The 16426-nt window shown below is 55.5% G+C and overlaps 9 protein-coding genes across 9 annotated transcripts; 6 read left to right on the top strand and 3 right to left on the bottom strand.

The window, feature by feature from the left end:
- Positions 1-200: 200 nt before the first annotated feature.
- On the top strand, positions 201-2033 carry P170DRAFT_347045 (acyl-CoA carboxylase subunit beta; the record flags this gene model as incomplete). Its single annotated transcript, XM_024843605.1, has 3 exons — positions 201-818; positions 899-1481; positions 1555-2033. 3 exons carry the CDS (start codon positions 201-203, stop codon positions 2031-2033), a joined length of 1680 nt encoding a protein of 559 aa, XP_024708933.1.
- Positions 2034-2149: 116 nt separating this feature from the next.
- P170DRAFT_371759 (glycosyltransferase family 69 protein) lies at positions 2150-3851 on the bottom strand. The gene is made up of 3 exons (XM_024845182.1): positions 2951-3851; positions 2659-2884; positions 2150-2595 (listed from the first exon to the last, which is right to left on the bottom strand). Exons 1-3 carry the CDS (start codon positions 3548-3550, stop codon positions 2183-2185), a joined length of 1239 nt encoding a protein of 412 aa, XP_024708932.1. The 5' UTR covers positions 3551-3851; the 3' UTR covers positions 2150-2182.
- Positions 3852-4063: 212 nt separating this feature from the next.
- P170DRAFT_371757 (uncharacterized protein) lies at positions 4064-5115 on the top strand. The gene is made up of 2 exons (XM_024845181.1): positions 4064-4279; positions 4336-5115. Exons 1-2 carry the CDS (start codon positions 4192-4194, stop codon positions 4935-4937), a joined length of 690 nt encoding a protein of 229 aa, XP_024708931.1. The 5' UTR covers positions 4064-4191; the 3' UTR covers positions 4938-5115.
- Positions 5116-5227: 112 nt separating this feature from the next.
- On the top strand, positions 5228-7415 carry P170DRAFT_396143 (transcription factor domain-containing protein; the record flags this gene model as incomplete). The annotated part of the gene is made up of 6 exons (XM_024846103.1): positions 5228-5309; positions 5360-5414; positions 5469-6453; positions 6513-6619; positions 6677-6972; positions 7032-7415. 6 exons carry the CDS (start codon positions 5228-5230, stop codon positions 7394-7396), a joined length of 1890 nt encoding a protein of 629 aa, XP_024708930.1. The 3' UTR covers positions 7397-7415.
- Positions 7397-9250, bottom strand: P170DRAFT_460024 (cytochrome P450). The gene is made up of 4 exons (XM_024851904.1): positions 8741-9250; positions 8482-8682; positions 7676-8427; positions 7397-7623 (listed from the first exon to the last, which is right to left on the bottom strand). The coding sequence occupies exons 1-4, from the start codon at positions 9105-9107 to the stop codon at positions 7426-7428; spliced, it is 1518 nt and encodes a 505-aa protein (XP_024708929.1). The 5' UTR covers positions 9108-9250; the 3' UTR covers positions 7397-7425.
- Positions 9251-9323: 73 nt separating this feature from the next.
- P170DRAFT_431450 (uncharacterized protein) lies at positions 9324-10600 on the bottom strand. The gene is made up of 2 exons (XM_024848040.1): positions 10114-10600; positions 9324-10044 (listed from the first exon to the last, which is right to left on the bottom strand). The coding sequence occupies exons 1-2, from the start codon at positions 10171-10173 to the stop codon at positions 9544-9546; spliced, it is 561 nt and encodes a 186-aa protein (XP_024708928.1). The 5' UTR covers positions 10174-10600; the 3' UTR covers positions 9324-9543.
- An 83-nt stretch (positions 10601-10683) lies between these two features.
- On the top strand, positions 10684-12473 carry P170DRAFT_431449 (SDR family oxidoreductase). Its single transcript, XM_024848039.1, has 6 exons — positions 10684-11024; positions 11125-11383; positions 11435-11598; positions 11674-11873; positions 11934-12084; positions 12143-12473. Exons 1-6 carry the CDS (start codon positions 10970-10972, stop codon positions 12262-12264), a joined length of 951 nt encoding a protein of 316 aa, XP_024708927.1. The 5' UTR covers positions 10684-10969; the 3' UTR covers positions 12265-12473.
- Positions 12474-12990: 517 nt separating this feature from the next.
- Positions 12991-15048, top strand: P170DRAFT_469113 (uncharacterized protein; the record flags this gene model as incomplete). The annotated part of the gene is made up of 1 exon (XM_024852595.1): positions 12991-15048. One exon carries the CDS (start codon positions 12991-12993, stop codon positions 15046-15048), a length of 2058 nt encoding a protein of 685 aa, XP_024708926.1.
- A 90-nt stretch (positions 15049-15138) lies between these two features.
- Positions 15139-16389, top strand: P170DRAFT_504565 (putative cell wall organization protein/glutathione transferase). Its single transcript, XM_024854211.1, has 3 exons — positions 15139-15329; positions 15378-16127; positions 16185-16389. Exons 1-3 carry the CDS (start codon positions 15206-15208, stop codon positions 16304-16306), a joined length of 996 nt encoding a protein of 331 aa, XP_024708925.1. The 5' UTR covers positions 15139-15205; the 3' UTR covers positions 16307-16389.
- The last annotated feature ends 37 nt before the right edge of the window (positions 16390-16426 follow it).

The raw sequence follows: 16426 nt of genomic DNA, 5'->3' as shown, positions 1-16426 counted from the left end.
GAAGATGGGGAAAGACAGGATGGAGACGCAATGGACAACTTCTATCACTCATTGGACGTCGTTGCTCTTATGTCTGTTGGAGAATCCCTCGGACCTCGGAGAGAGTGGAGACCCCCTCAGAGCGCAAAGGATGTCGATGTCCATTTACGACCCCGTCCACGCCTCTTGACTCTCAACTACAACTGATTTTATGCGCAAAGATGCCGGTCGACAAGTCGTCCTCGGCGAAGAAACGATTGAACCAGGTGAATTCGCACCTGACACCCCCAAAGCTGCCCGCGGACTATTCCGACGTGCTGGGCCAGATCCACACTCTCCGCACGATAGCAGCTACCCCGGACCCCACTCGAAGGGGGTATGTCCGTCAAAAACAAGCCGGTAAACTCTGGGTTCGCGAACGTCTAGATGCACTTCTCGACCGCGACAGCTTCCAGGAAATCGGTTCGGTGTCCGGCACGGTGCTATGGGAGAAGACGGGGCCGATGCGCGAGAAGCCCGCGTCGTTCACCCCCAGCAACAATGTCCAGGGCATAGGAAAACTGCGTGGTCGCCGGGTTCTGCTGACCGCCGATGACTTTTCTCTTCGCAGTGGGCATGCAGATGGCGCGACCGCGGGCAAGACCATTTATCTGGAGAAACTCTCCCTGGCCCTGAAGTTGCCCGTCGTCAAGCTGGTGGACGGTAGCTCCGGTGGTGGCAGCGTGACGACGATTCGTACGGCAGGCTGGAGTTATTTGCCGTACGTGAGCATGTATAAGTACGTCGTGGATCAGTTAAACCAGGGGATCCCCAATCTGGGTGCAGTGGTTGGACCAGCCGTATGTGTTTCTCCCCTTTCTTGGTCTACGGCTCTACGTCGTCTTGTACCCATCCGACAGACGTAGTTAACCAGCTATAGATTGGCCTCGGCGCCGCACGCGTTGTATCGTGCCATTTTTCGGTCATGGCCGCCGACGTCGGGGCGCTTTTCAATGCTGGACCGGAAGTGGTGAAGGAAGCAACGTTCGAGGAAGGCCTGGATTTCCAAACCCTGGGCGGTCCCTCGATTCATTGCACGAATGGCACCATCGACAACCTTGCCGCTAACGAAGCCGAGTGCTACGAACAGATTCGCACGGTGCTCAGATTTCTGCCCAACAGCGGCCGAGAAGCACCCCCGGTGATTGCTAGCGACGACCCGGAAGATCGCGAAGACGAGGCGCTTCGGCGCATTGTCCCCCGTCGAGCCACCAGGATGTACAACCCGCGCGTGATCATCACGAGCGTGGTGGATAAGGACTCTTGGTTTGAAATCGGTCCGCTCTGGGGTCGGACTGCTATCGGGGGACTGGCCAGGCTGGCAGGACGATCGATCGGGGTGATCTCTCTAAATTGCGAGGTCAACGGGGGAGCATTAGATGCTGCCGGGAGTCAGAAACTGACGCGGCTGTTGAAATTGTGCGATGTGATGAACTTGCCGATTCTACAGTTTATTGACGTCCGTACGTTATCTGGGGCCCAGTGCCGTATCCTGCCATCTAGATTTCACAGCAGACGAGCTAACCCTGTACACAGCTGGGTATGCCATAGGCACTGCAGCCGAACGCGCCGCAACGATGCGCTGGGGAGTTGAACTGGGCAAGGCGTACTTTAGCACTACCACGCCCCTGTTCAACGTGATCACTCGACGGGCGTACGGCGTGGCAGGAGGACTCATGTTAGGCGCGCGCGATCCGGTTATGCAAGTGGCCTGGCCATCCGGACAGTGGGGATCTCTGCCACTGGAAGGAGGCATCGAAGTCGCGCACCGACATGAGCTGCGAGAAGCAGAAAAGACATGTCAGAAGGCAGCGCGGTATGGGGAGCTGGAGGAGGAATATCGACGGCTCATGAATCCCGTGCGCACGGCCAACGCGTTCGGAGTGGAAGAGATCATTGACCCGAAGGACACTCGGCGAGTGTGCTGCTCGTGGGCTCGCCAAGTATATCAAAGTATGATTCCGGAGAGACTGGAGAATCGGGCTGCAGGGAAGATCCATCCGATCTTCGCCTGATTTTACTGACTGCGGTGTATACCCGGGCCCCGGGGACATAGAGGGCATGACCTCCGGTCTCTAAATATAGCTCCCCAAGCTCTCCCTATCAAGAAGGTTTAAACCCGCAAATTATACAAATATAGACATTAAATACATTACATGGTACGCTATACATGGGCCCATCCCCACGGCCTCAAAACTTGCATCTCGTCGATTAAACAGAACGCGCCTCGTTCTTCTTGGCCATGTTCCCGTTCCCAACTCACCACACGTTTTTGAGTCTCTCTTCTGCTTCGATTGACACTACCCCATCGTCGCAGTCGATTCGACCACAGGCCCGCCCAGATCTTCCAGGACGTGAGCCACTGCTCCCCGGGGTGGACTGCGTCGTATGCGGCGCCGTGATACCCCACGCGCACCCGGGGGTTCAGATAGACGCCCGAAAGGCTAGAGAGGGGGTTGTCGGCGTGAATGAGACAGCACTCGGAGCCCTCCAGGTGCTCGCGAGCCAGGGAATCGTGAATCCCTCGGAACCGGAGCGGGTTCTCGCGCGCGACGAACGGGGATGCGCGCATGGCCACTGAATCGGTCAGTAGACGTTCTTCGAACAGGTTGCAACGTCGGGCACGACGGATCAACTTACCAATACCATTCCAGCAGCTTGCCACGGGGATGGGCTCCATGCGCTTCAGCGCCTGGCGCGATGCGGACGAGCCAAAGTACGGCCACGTCTGCATGATGGGCTCGTGTCCCTGGATATCGCGCAGCGCGAACGTGTCGTAGTAGGCCGGCGGATGCGAGAAATCCAGGGCGCAAGCGGCGGCATACCTGCCATCCTTCGTCTGCAGGAGCTCGAGGACATCCTGCGTCTATTGCGTCGTCGTTAGTTAGGGCGCCCTCTTTTCGGGTCTACCGAAGACGGGAAGCTAACGCACTGTGAACACAACGTCGTTCAGAAAGAGAACTCTGTCAAAGTGGATTCCTTGCTTCGCTAGGTCAACTAGCGGCTGAAGGCTGAGATTCCGCAGGCGCGAGAGATACGGAATGCGCCGAAGCTCCTTGCCTGTCTGCTCGGTCTGCAGCCACCCGTCGTCCGTAGACGGCTGAACGATCTCATCCTGGTGCGTCACCTCCGACAGCGTGATATTTCGAGGCACGCCGAGGGGGTCCAGCATGCGATCCAGCTCGACAAGAGCCCCCTTGGTGTTATCGTAGCTGCCGCTCTCGTAGATGCTGAGAAAGACATTCTCGGGGCCTAGGGTCTGTGCCAGGTCCGTGACGGCTTGGTTCCAGTAATTCCGCAGAATCCATTCGTTGTTCCAGTGGATGCCGACGATGAACACTCGTTCCGTGCGCAGGTGTGATTTTCGCAAGATGCGCTCGTCAACGGAGACCAGGGGATCGAGGCGACGCTGGACGGCGGTGATTTCGGCGGCGGTCCAGATGAGAAAGAGAACGAGCAGCGTGTACAGGACGCGCCGGTAGAGTCGAGAGCGACGGAGAGGGTCCGGGCCCGGCCGGGAGATCAAGCGCATGGATCTGGCAGGAATCCAAAGAGGTGGACGATCAAAGGAGGGTGTGCTTGCGATTGGCAGCCATCGTGAAGATGATCGCCTTCAAGGGATGGACACAGGGGTAACGACATGGTGGCCGGTCCCCACCTCGCCAAGGGGGTGGATGATTATGGCGCCGTCAGCGCATCTTGGATTCGAGAAGCCGTCATCATGGTGGGGATCCTTCAAAAGAGGCGTCGTTGCACGTTGATGGTGGTGGTTTAGGAGTAAAGAACCGTAGACGAGCCGGTGGAGGTTGGGACGGTGAAGTCGACGGTGGATCATGGATCGAATATAATACTAATAATATACCAACTGGATTCCTGCCTGCACCGTCACTATCCCTGCTCGAAATTAAGACGATTGCCACCGTTGGGAAATCTAGACCCGGCCGGAAATTAGTCCAGGGGCCAGGCTATTAAATTGCACTGCCAGACGCGAATCTCCACCAGTCGGACTAGGGATTTTAGAAGTCATCGCCCACGAAGTGGACCCCCCGGAGATTGCTGCTTGGCGCCCTCGAGGTCTGGAGGGCTTCACCCAGACTCGTTTGGGTATTTCAGGAGGTGCTCAGCCCTATCTCGCGGGCATGGGCCATCATCCATTGCCGTTCACATCCCATCATGGCCTTCACCGTCGTCAACGGCCAGGTCTACACCCCCGGGCTGGCGATTGTCGACGCGCCCCAGCCTCATACTCCGCTGGGCGGAGGCAAGTACTGCTTCGTTCTTGTTCATTATTCTGGTTCTCCTACTTATCTGGCGTAGACACTCTGCACGTCGCCATTGACGTCTCCGGCAATGGCCAACTCTCCAATTCGTCGTTGGACGCCGAATTCCACTACATTAATCTCTTCCTCACCTCGACCGACACCTCCAAGAACTTCACCATCTCCAACGGCACCTCGTCGGACTCGGACGCCTTCGTAGGACCAGTTCTCGATTTGGAGCCCTCGTCCACCGTGAAACACGTCGACTGGACCTGGCCGGAGTGTCTCGTGGGCGACGGCCAAGGAGGCTCCGATTCCGCACGAGGCGACTATAACATCTCGATGCACCAATCTTTCCGGTGGAAGGGGACGGACTACTACACCGTATTTGATCTGCCCATCTCTGTGTCCAATAGCATCGACAAGTCGGATGATCGAGTCGATTGCAAGTGGGTGGAGAACGAACTGTTGCAGGCGCACGAGGTAGCTGCCAGTAATGCTTCCTTGCCCAGTCAGCCCTGGATCAGCGGGGGAGCCAGCAGCGGAGACGACGATGAGGACGAGAATAAGGATGAGACCAGTCGCGCCAGTCATTTCCAACCCGGAGTACGGCAATGGGGGTTGTTTGCACTGGTCGCTGGCGGGCTGCTGTGGCTTTAAGCTGTAGGTCTTGGAGGGTGGATGTATATATAGAAGAATTGGGACCGTGTACAACCGACGACGGGGACAATCATCCGGCACAGTGTGAGAGAATCGTGAAATCGTAGAGCCCTCGACTCGAATGCCTTCGTAAGAGGTATACTAGTAGTACTCGCTATAATAAGTCTCCTAAATCAAGAGGACAAAGTAGGGCTCCACCAGTCACGCCTCACCCGCACGATCGACAACGGAATTTCCCCCGCGTTTCTCCGCCAACTTCCTCGGCGTCACAGAAGGAAATCCTATCAATGATGCCTCGTGGTCAATGGCAGTGCAGCGTCTGTTCGGCTCGTCTCAGCCGTCTAGAGCATCTCAGACGCCATCTCAGGTCCCGTATGATGATCGCCCTGCACGTCGGTCGCATCACGAACTGACCGAGACAGATGACCAGAAGAGACCGTTCGAATGCCCCTTCTGCCATCAATCTTTTACTCGAAAGTAGGTTCATTGATGGCTTCCATCTGTCACATCCCGTGCTGATGTCACCGACAGAGATGTTATGAAGCGCCATGAACGAGGCTGCAAGTTCAAGGGGAACCTTCCCGCTCAGCAGCATTGCATGGGGAACGAAATCACAGCAGTCGAGGGCACCAGCTGTACCAACGGGTTCCCGGACCTCCCGTCTTCCATGGATTTCACTGCCCTCGACTGGTTATACACGCCCCACACACCGGACAGCATCGAGACTGCCGAGAGGTTAGAGTATCTGGCATACTTTACCAGTGCGAGAGGCATGGCCACATTTCTGGATCGAAAGACGCTCGAGCAGAGACAGAGACTAGTGCTAGATCATGCAGTGCATGCCAGCGTCCAGGACTGTGGGGGAAAGAAGCCCCAGCCGGAGCCATCCTATCTAGATCTATTGCATGATCTAGACAGGTCGACCAACGACATCTTGAACAATACTCTCGAGCTCGCGGCTTCCCACTCGGTCTCAGAAGAATCGGATCCTTTGCTTTCGAAATCCGAAGAGATCGTTCAACTCCTGCGCTCCGTCATTTCCGAGAAACAAAACACGAACACAATTGAGTTGACCTGGACGTCAGCTGTACAGGAACAGTGTTCCTCCTTCTTCGCCCCTCCAAGCATCCGCCGCTTTCTGGAGTACTTCTGGTCTCTATGGTACCCTAACTGCCCTATTGTGCACCGGCCGCTATTTGATCCGCAATCTGCACATCCTACTCTGATTTGCGTGATGGTCATTATCGGAGCGTGTCTATCGCCGCATGATGACGACGGTCGAAACGCCAGAATATGGATGGATTCTACTGAGGAGCTGGTTTTTAGCAATGCCTATCATTGCGAGGTTCCTGGAGATACCACCGAATCCACCATCGCGGCTCACAAAACTAGATGGACTAAAGGACACCTGGAATGCATCCAAATGACCTATTTGGTTTGCTCGCTACAGAAAAGGGAGGGCTCGACGGATGCACAAACGCGCATTCGAAGATACCGACATGCGGCGATGGTCACGGTGAGCTACGGGAATGCCTGGCTTTCTTCCACGAAACAACGAGAACTGACAGAGGGTAGCTGGCACGAACGATCGGGCTTAGATCTGCAACCCATCGGGACCTCAATTTGGATCGTCCTTCTGATGCGTGGTGGCGAGATTTTATTGCCCAAGAAGAATTAATCCGGTTAGTATCCAGCCAATGAAGGATGAGCAGATGGTGGAGTCCTAATATTGAATCTAGAGCTCTCACATATGTCTTCCTATTTGATGCGGCGCTCACCATCTTTCACAATTCTCCTCCTCGCATGGTAGTCTCCGAGTTGAAGATGAGCCTGGCTTGCCCAGAAGCATGCTTCCAGGCTGAATCCGCCGAGGAATGTTCTACACTTCTAGCAGAATGGGAGGGGTCCATATTCTGGGGCAAGAGGCTTTCGGTATCGGCGATGCTTCGGAAGATTTGTCAACGAGATTTGGACGAATGGCAGGTGTACGAGCTGGCTAAGATGGGAACGTTGAATCTATTCACTACTGTTCAGTGTATGTCCTCCTGGTCTATATTTCAATCTGTTTGCTGACGATCAATATCCATTAATTAGCTTTGCATTCCCTCACCTTCCATCTGCAAAACTCCTTGGTCTTCGAGTCATCCTTAGAGCCGGTGCGGACTGGGCTACGAAATTGGAGGCGCATCTGGAACAAGCGCGAGCCAGAAGACAAAGATATACCCAATATCCCCGAGGCGATATGGAAGAAGATTGGGTTCGTGTGCTACGCCCCGGAGTTTTGGCAGCTTGCCCGGATTATTGTAGGTAGGATAGGGTCAACTGCCACCGTTGACGAGCATCCGGTTGCTGGCATCGAGCCAGGCTTACCCAGATACGACCATGTCGACATGAAGGGAGTGAACGAACTGATCGTGGAATATCAACAGCTCAATTTAGAAGGCGCTATTGCTACATGAACGCTAGATAATCAACCCTATTATTCAATTTACACGGATGTCTGGACTGGTGCTCGCTTGGTTACGGTGACCTCAAAGTCGATCGGCTTCACAAACCAAAAGTTCTCCGTGTTCCACTTCTGGTGTTTTATGCCGAATTCAAAATCGCGAACTATCCGAGGGATCAACTTGGACATTTCGAGAATCGAGATGTGTTTCCCAAGGCACGTTCGGGACCCAAGACCAAACTGTTACGCGTCAGTGCCATCCGCTCGGGGCTCGCAGTCAGGTCAAACTCACCGGCATATACATGTCGTTCATGATCTTCAGTCTCTCGGGGTCGGTCTCCGCTTCTATCCACCTCTCCGGTTGAAAGGATTTTGCGTCCGGAAATATTTCCTCGTCATAGTGCGCCACCCAAGTATTCACACCGACCACCGAGCCCTCGGGGAAGAAATAACCGCTAATCTCGGCTCCTCCGGCCGGGACTTCGCGCCACAAGGGCAAACCCGTGGCGCTGTGCATGCGGAGAGCTTCCTTGATGACGGCCTGGAAGTATGGCATCTCTTGGCTTTCCTTGAATGTGACGCGGGGACTGCAACGACCCTGAGCGGTAAAACCATCGATCTCCCGGCGCAGCTTCTCCAACACGGCCGGAGAACGCAGCAAGAAGTACATGATCGCCGACAGGCTGATAGCCGTGGTATCTGACCCGGCAATAACGTTGGATTGGCCCATCATAAAGAGATGATAGTCGGTGACCTTTTCCGGGTCTTTGTCTCGCGCGATTGTCATTTTCTCCAGGAAGTCCTGGGTTTGAAGCGTCTCGCTTTCGGGATCTCGCTTCGGCTGGGCGTTATGCTGTTGGATTCTCTCCCCAACATAGCGCATAATGTATGCTCGACCGCCGGCTCCAGACCAGCTGAAGCGACTCAACGGGCCAAAGAGTCGGGGATGCCATTGAGGATAGATGCCGACCAGCGTGCTGTATGCCATCAGCTTCTGGAGTGCGTCCATGGTGCCTTCGATGTCGTGTCCTTGGTCTAGAAAGCCTACGTGGTTGTCAGTCTTTCCAGTCCTTCCCCCGTTGATCCGTCGGAACTCACCAAATCTCTGTCCAAAAGTAATCTCGCCGATGACGTCGAACGCATAACACTGGAACCAATGGCCGAGGTTGAAACCTTCCCCACGCTCCGTGAACTCGGTCAATCGCTGGGTAAAGATATCGGCGCAATGATCCACGAACTGTTCATAGTGAACCAGGGAGGTCATGGAGTAGAGGCTGGAGAACCTCTTGCGCGTTTCGGCTGCATTGCCCCTCAGCACGCTTTCTTCCGGGTTGGGCCGGGCAGCAGGCAGACTCACCGTGTCTCTTCACATCGCGGTCGGGAAACAAGGTCCACCGGTCGGGATCGGGGTGCTTCCAGCCCTCGTACCAGGCGGATTTGGCGAACTTGCTGCCGGTTCCGTAGACGGTCTTAACGGCCGCCCGGTCACTGATGCTATAGTGGTCCGGGGCGATGCGGACGACGGGGCCGTATTGACGGTGAAGGCGAACGTTGTCCTCTTCGAAATGGCCCCGACGCACGCGATCAAAGTACCAGAGCTTGGTCAGGCGAGTTACCCAGGGTCCTGGCACGGAGGAAAGCGAACGCAAGGTGAACGCTGTATGGAAGAGACGGAGCAGATGGTAGAGGAGGCAGAGGGAAGGGAGGATGAAAATGAGATACATGGTGCGAGAGAAGCCCAACGCACTGGAGGGAGGGGAACAAGTTCAGGGAGAATGGAATACGAAGCCTGAACTAGAGGGTGAGGAGTGAACCAAGTCTTTCGTTATATACTCCCCCGGGTTCCTCTGCGATACTCGGCTCAGCGATCGGCGGGGGTTGCGGTCCGCCCCCGCCCCCGCCGCCACTGCGGAGATGAGCTACGAATCAGCACCAGGCCGTGGTAATCAAGTGCGCTTCATTCAAGACATTCAAGACATTCAAGACCCATACTCCGGACCTGTTCCTTGGATCGCCAATATACATTGCATGGCCATGCATTAGACCCCGAACCCCCTCGGGGCCACCAGACAGAAAAGATGTAGAGAGAAAGACACCGAGACGACAGATTCCAACCCGCAGTGAAGCATAGTATAGCACAAGTCTCCGTCCAATCCTCCGCTAGGACGAACGATCCCCCCAGAGTCCAACGATGCCCATCGCCAGGGCCAGCCCGGAGAAAACCGCGCGCACTCGCTGGAAGCGCCGCTCCGTGTCCAGTTCCCGACGGACGCTCTCTCCGTTCACATTCTCGTCGGATTCCACCACCACGAGGTCATCCTCCTTCTTGGGCGCCGGCTTGCGGGACAGGCCCAAGAATCCCGTGTCCTGGATGAAGCTCTGCAGCCACGGCTTGAACCCGGCGGCCCGGTGAAACCAGTAGTCGACGGCGTAGGTGCCCAGGGCCGACGTCACGCACATCCAGACCAGGTAGGGATGCTTGCGATGTTGGGGGGAGATGCCGTAGGCGAAGAGCAGACAGCCGCTGGCCAGGTTGGACAGACGCAGGCCGTGTTTCCGGTTGAGCCGTTTGACTTCGTGCAGCGACCGGGCGGCATTGGCGGAGGTCGGCAGGAGATCGAGCGCAGGCACGGTGATGGCCGAGGCGGAGTAGGAAAGACCCTGGATTGCAGCGCGTTAGGTATCGAGTCGATAGAGACCTTCGAATGGGGGATGTCGGGGAGGACGTACCGTCAACAGACCCAGAGAGACGGTGCCGACAAATTTGCTGACGGTGATGGGACACGCCATGATGACGAGTGGCCGGGATTTTTTTTTTCTTTTTATTTCTTGAATCGAGAAGACGAGACAGTAGACGAGACCGAGTCGAAAGCGCGGGACGCTACCCAAAGCACGATGGCAGAGCAAAGCGAGATGGACGGATGAAATCAATGGACGGTCGGGCGAGGCGAAGAAAAAAAAGGAAACGCGAGTGACGTCGCCGGCCGAGGCCACCGCCTCAACACCAGAGACTACAGTCTATACAGAAGAGGAGGACACCGGGGTAGTCCAAGGCTACGGGTCTCTGATAGCGACCGGATGATACGGGCATCAATTATCCATTCTACTTTGACGGAATTGAAATGCTGGATGCTCAGAATACTGTGGACTGTGGCCCTTGCATCTTCTTGCATAACGGGTGTTATGCAGGGACTGAGTCATCATCACGGCACTCAGGCACTCAGGCACTCAGGAGTCAAGGCATCCAGGCAAATCGGCCTCCCTACTTTACCTTCTCCTTCTCCTTCTCCTACTTCTACTCCTCGACCAGCTGCAAATACGAGGTCCTCCGTGGCTCTTGGCCAACAGAGTTCACTCCCCTGCATCCCTCGCCTCCCTGGGCAGTACTGCGTAAGTGGAAGTAAGTCTGTCCGCCCGGAGCAACTGCTCGATCTCTCGCGCAGTCCGATGAGTAAACCGTCGGCAACTCGAAGCCGAGGTTGCTTCGGTGGGGAAACCCCGTGTCGCTGACTACTTCATCTTCATCTTCCTTTCTTCGCTCTCACCTCCATCTCTCCCCCATCCAAGTCGCCCAATTGCCGCTAGTATGTCTCTTCCTAAGTCCCAGTACCTCAGCGATACCTGGAAGGATGGTCTGTTTGGTAAGTGCTCTGATTCTGCCCGTCTGTGGATCATCATTCTTCTCCCAGACCTGTCCACTATTCCTACTACACAACGATCAATGCTGACCCCCTAACCCAGCAAAGAAAGTGGTGTTCTGCACCGGGGGTGCCGGCACCATCTGCAGTGCCCAGGTGCGCGGTCTGGTCCACCTAGGCGCCGATGCCTGCATCGTAGGCCGAAATGTCGACAAGACCGAAAAGGCCGCGCGCGACCTGGCGACGGCTCGCCCCGGGGCCAAGGTCATTGGCATCGGCGCGGTGGATGTGCGCAAGATCGAGAGTCTCCAGAGTGCCGTGGATCGCTGCGTCAAGGAATTCGGGGGCATTGATTTTGTGATGTATGTCAATCCGTCATCCCGGGCGCTCTTTGTCTGACATGCATCGTCTAGTGCCGGTGCGGCGGGCAACTTCCTCGCCTCCATCAACCAACTGTCGGCCAATGCCTTCAAGTCCGTGATAGACATCGACGTGTTGGGATCCTACAACACCCTCAAGACCACGCTCCCCTACCTGGTGGAGTCGGCCAACAAGCACAAAGTGGACTCGAAGACACGTAAGATGACATCCCGATCCCCCTCTCTCCTCCCGGGACCTGGCGCGTTCAAGATGAACTCATTTTTCCCCGTAGTGGACCCCTCGCCCCTCGGTACTGGAGGCCGCATCATCTTCGTCAGCGCAACCATTCATTACAGGACCATGCCCTTCCAGACCCACGTGTCGGTGGCCAAGGCCGGGGTCGACGCCTTGTCGCACAGCGTGGCCATCGAATTCGGTCCGCTCGGAGTAACCTCAAACATCATTGCCCCGGGCCCCGTCGCGTCAACCGAGGTGAGATCGTCCCCGGAAGAATGAAGACCTCCCAAGATCGTCAAACTAAGCGTTACACAGGGTCTGGATCGCCTGCTTCCCTCCGATGCTTTCGAAAATTATATCAAGTCCCAGCCGCTCGGCCGGGTTGGCTCCATCCGTGATATTGCTGACGCCACGGTATATCTCTTCGCCGACAGCGGAAGTTATGTCTCCGGTCAGACGCTAGTCGGTAAGTCTTTTCGCTCGCCCCCTCTTGGCTGGGATCTGGACTCTGACGGTTGCCCTAGTGGATGGAGCATCCTGGCGCATGTCTGCCGGGGGTGCGGCCCAGGGGAAGCTGAACTATCCCGATTTCCTCTTGTCGGGAGATGCAGTTCCCAACGTCAAGGGACAGAAATCGAAGCTGTGAGTGGTCGTTTTAGCGTTCGTGTTGTGAACAACCTGTACATATTCCTGTAGCCTGGACAATACCTGCGGTAACTGCTTGGATTCCCCCCGCCTTTGTATCTTTGTCTCGTTCTTTTGTCTTTGTTTGCATCTGCACTTCTCTCCGCGAAAGCGCGCGTCGAAGCAATTAAACAAAGAGTACAGATCTTAGAACAATGGCCTTGTCTCCCAGGCGGAAAGCACCAGATCCCAAACAATGACCGTATCCCCAACCATACGCTTGAATGCAGCGATAAATATCCCTCTCCCCCCGCCAGCTCATCCTGAGGTCTGACCCTGCGTTCAGCAGCCGGGGGCCTTCCGCCAAATCGACACAAGTTCCTGTTAGGTCCATTGTGCATCCCCGGCGTCAAACTGCACAGCAACAGCGCCTTTGTAATGCTCCAGCACAAGGGACAACTTGGTATAAATTAACCGGCCCGGCGTCCTCAGCCTTTCCCTGGTTGTTTTACTCAGGAATTATATACCATCACATCGCTATTTCAATCGATTTGGATTAATACACAGTAGTTCACCACCATTAACACCTTACACACTTTTACAACTTCATTGGCCGCATCTACCTTCTCAAGTATTACATCGTATTCAAACCTCACCTCTACCCTAAACCCAGAATCTAACCTTCTCTGTGAGGTACCACCGCAGCACGCAAGAACGACAAGAACCAGAAATTACCAGTGACCGCACGATGGCGCACCGGGAGCGGAGAGAGAGGGAGGAGCTCAACGATCAGCTCACGGGGCTGTCTGAGCGACTTGAACGCACCGAAATAGAATCCGATTCGCTTCGCCAGGCACTGGCGGAGTCGCGGAAGGAGGCAGAGCACTACCGAACCTTGGCGGCTGGCAACGAAGTCCGCTTCAAGGCGGCCGAGGAGGATAGGGAGCGGCAGTACGAGGAGAGCCAAAAGCACCGGGCGATGTTCGACGAGGCAATGAAGAAGGCCAGTCGGCTGAAGAGCGAGGCTCACAAGCGCGATAATGTCATCTCTGGCCTGAAGACGGACTTGTCCACCTCGGTGGAACGCACGCAGTCTCTCGAGGTCCAACTGGACGGCCTGAAAACCACCTTTTCGAAGGTCGCCGATCATGTGAAAGGCCGACAAGGCCCAAAGACAGACACTGCAAGGTTGCTGATAGACAAGATGGCGAAACTACGCAAGCTCGAAAGCCAAGTAGAGAATGACCTTTCGCGAGGAAACGAGGCAGATGAGAGAGGGCAGGAAGAAAGGCAAACCAGACCACATACTGTCACGACTCGAAGAGAAGAGCTGCGACATGACTGGCAACAGGCCGAGGAGGAAACACTAGCGGTCGAGAGACGCAGAACGCCGTCAGAACCCGATATCTTCGGATCGTCCTTGGAAGGCGAACTGGATCAACGACGACATTTGGACGACGACAACGACAACGACAACGACAACGACAACGACAACGACAACGGCGACAATAGGTCCGAATCCTCCGTCAGAACAAGACCTTCCAGCTCTGATGATTCCACAAATCTGACGGATCTGTCCGATGACAATCCAAGCCCCAAGGTGAACGTTGCCCCCAGCCCCGTTTCTGGCTTGGAGCCCAGCCCGTCGGTGCACCAGAAGCAGGAGCATCCGGAGTTCCGCCTGGATCTTTTGGAGCAAGGCGGACCTCGGAAGCGCGTTCGAATCCGTGAATATCGAGACAATACCGTGCTGAAAGAGCCCAACCCATGGCAAGTAACCAAGAAGTCCCGCCTTCCGGTGGCCCTGGTGAAGGACCTCTCGCGATGGACGCTGCAAGAAACGCCAGACAAGAAGTCGACCAAGACAAGCATGAACCAGGTCAAGTCCATTTTGAAGAAGCTCCCGGGAAACTCGCAACCCGAAAGATTCAAATCACACCGGCCCGATCGGTTTAAACGATCCAAACGCGACAAGCCGCCGGTCAGAGAGTCCTCGGCTCCCATCGAATATACGGTTCTGGTTGACCCGGCCATGGCTCAGGATACCAACATGTTTGGCACTCAAGACTCGGCAAATCGGTCTGCTATCCAGCCTACGCAGACCGGCCAGCAAAATTCTAACAGCATCCACGGGAACATGTTCGCCCCTGAAGTGCTCGCTCCTCCCAGGCCTACTGCTCCCAACGACGCCAGCACTGCCACTAGGAAAGACAACGTCAACAACCAAAATATTCCTCTCCTCCACTGGGGACCCTCGGCGACCTCGTCGAAACGACCCGTCGCCAAACCGCTGCGGAAGTACAAGGCACTCGGTGCGCCGGTCAAGGACAGTGTCAAGCTGCCTCGGATCGTGCGCAATAACTACCCAGGAGCCATATACCGTCCGACACCGTACGGACAGGGATCTTCTCGTCTGGATCTTCCCTGGGCGGCATGGATGACGAAGATGCGTGCAACCGAGAACAAGCGCCCGGCACCAGCCCAGGACAACCAGGACTTCGACTTCAACTTCGACTTGGACCTCTTCCAGCGGGGCGCGGGCACCACGGATTTACTGCCCGAGCGAAAGCGCGTCTTGCGGAAACGGCGCATCATGTTCATGCTTATGGTACTGATCTTCGTATGGTTTCTCTTTCCCAGCCCAGGGAGTATCAGCGATCGTGACATGTGGATGCAGGCCAACGACGTGCCTGGGTCGGTTCTAAGGCAAATGCGCGGCCGACCGACCATGAACTATCGATGGATGGATATTTTGGAATATGAGTTGATAACAAGGTCTGGAATTGACCGGGTGGCTATAGGATAAATGGTAATCTGGCCTTGGGTATTTGCATCGTACCGATCTAGTTGAATTAGGGCTTATGGCGTCATCCGCGGGGCTTCAACCGTTTCCATCTTTCCCTTCTCTCGCTCCTTTTCTCCCACTCTCATGCCCTCCAAATAGCTCAACTGTCCAGACCAAGATGACGGCAACGACTCATTCCGACTCTGCTATCCACCAGCCCGGTACCAGCGACGGATGGCACGGCGTCATCTCCGAACACGGCCCCTTCAAGCCAGCCGCAGGTCGCTACCATCTCTACATAGGTAAGGACACCGAATGGATGATCCGACCATGTCGCTAATAGTCTACAGGCCTTTTCTGCCCCTTCGCCCATCGGGCCAACCTGGTGCGGCACCTTCGAGGCCTCACGGGCGTCATCTCCATCTCCATCGTCAGGCCGTATCCCAAGGGCGACGCAAATGGCTGGCCGGGGTGGCGATTCCCCGAATCCGATGACGAATACGAGGGCGCCACCATCGACCACCTGTACCGTAGCACCTTCTTGCACGAGATCTACTTCAAGGCCGATGCGAATTACAAAGGCCGCTATTCGGTCCCCGTGCTCTGGGACAAGGCGACCGAGACGATTGTGAACAACGAGTCGGCGGAATTGCTGCGCTGGCTTCCCACAGCGTTTGACTCCATCCTGCCCCCGGATCCCGCGTTCAATCTGTATCCGAAGGAACTGGCGCCGCAGATCGACGAGCTTTCGCCGTGGGTGCAGTCGGATCTGAACGCCGGCGTGTATAAGGCCGGGTTCGCGGATTCGCAGGACAGCTACGATCGGGCGGTCCCGGTAGTCTTTCGCGCTCTGAATAAACTCGAGGCGCTGATCAGCCAGAATGAAGGGCCGTACATCCTCGGAAAGCAGCTGACGGAATTGGATCTACGGGTTTATGCGACGATCGTTCGGTTCGATGCGATTTACGTTCAACATTTCAAATGCAACCTGGGCATCATCCGTCACGACTATCCGGTGATACACAATTGGCTGAAGAACCTTTACTGGAACATACGGGGTTTCCGGGAGTCGACGGACTTCAGACATATCAAGGAAAATTGTAAGTGCAAGAAAACTGAATTCACCGATTGAAGTTTTGTTGACTGACGCGAAGTAGACACTAAAAGCCACGGCGACATCAATCCCAAGGCCATCACCCCGATGGGACCGATTCCTAACGTAGAATTGGGCGTTGAGGAGAATTGGAGTAAATTGCGGGTGGGTCATATTGACATCTAGGGATTCGGGCTCTCCATAATAATTCAACTATATACATACCATCACTTTTTGGAAACATTGTATCTCCAGGATAACATATCAATAACCGACGACAGAAAGATCAAGAACCTCTACCTGCGT

Source organism: Aspergillus steynii, assembly GCF_002849105.1.
Source record: "Aspergillus steynii IBT 23096 chromosome Unknown P170scaffold_1, whole genome shotgun sequence".
Taxonomy (NCBI): domain Eukaryota; kingdom Fungi; phylum Ascomycota; class Eurotiomycetes; order Eurotiales; family Aspergillaceae; genus Aspergillus; species Aspergillus steynii.
The sequence above is the reverse complement of the archived record's forward strand: the minus strand, read 5'-3'. Positions and strand labels throughout refer to the sequence as shown.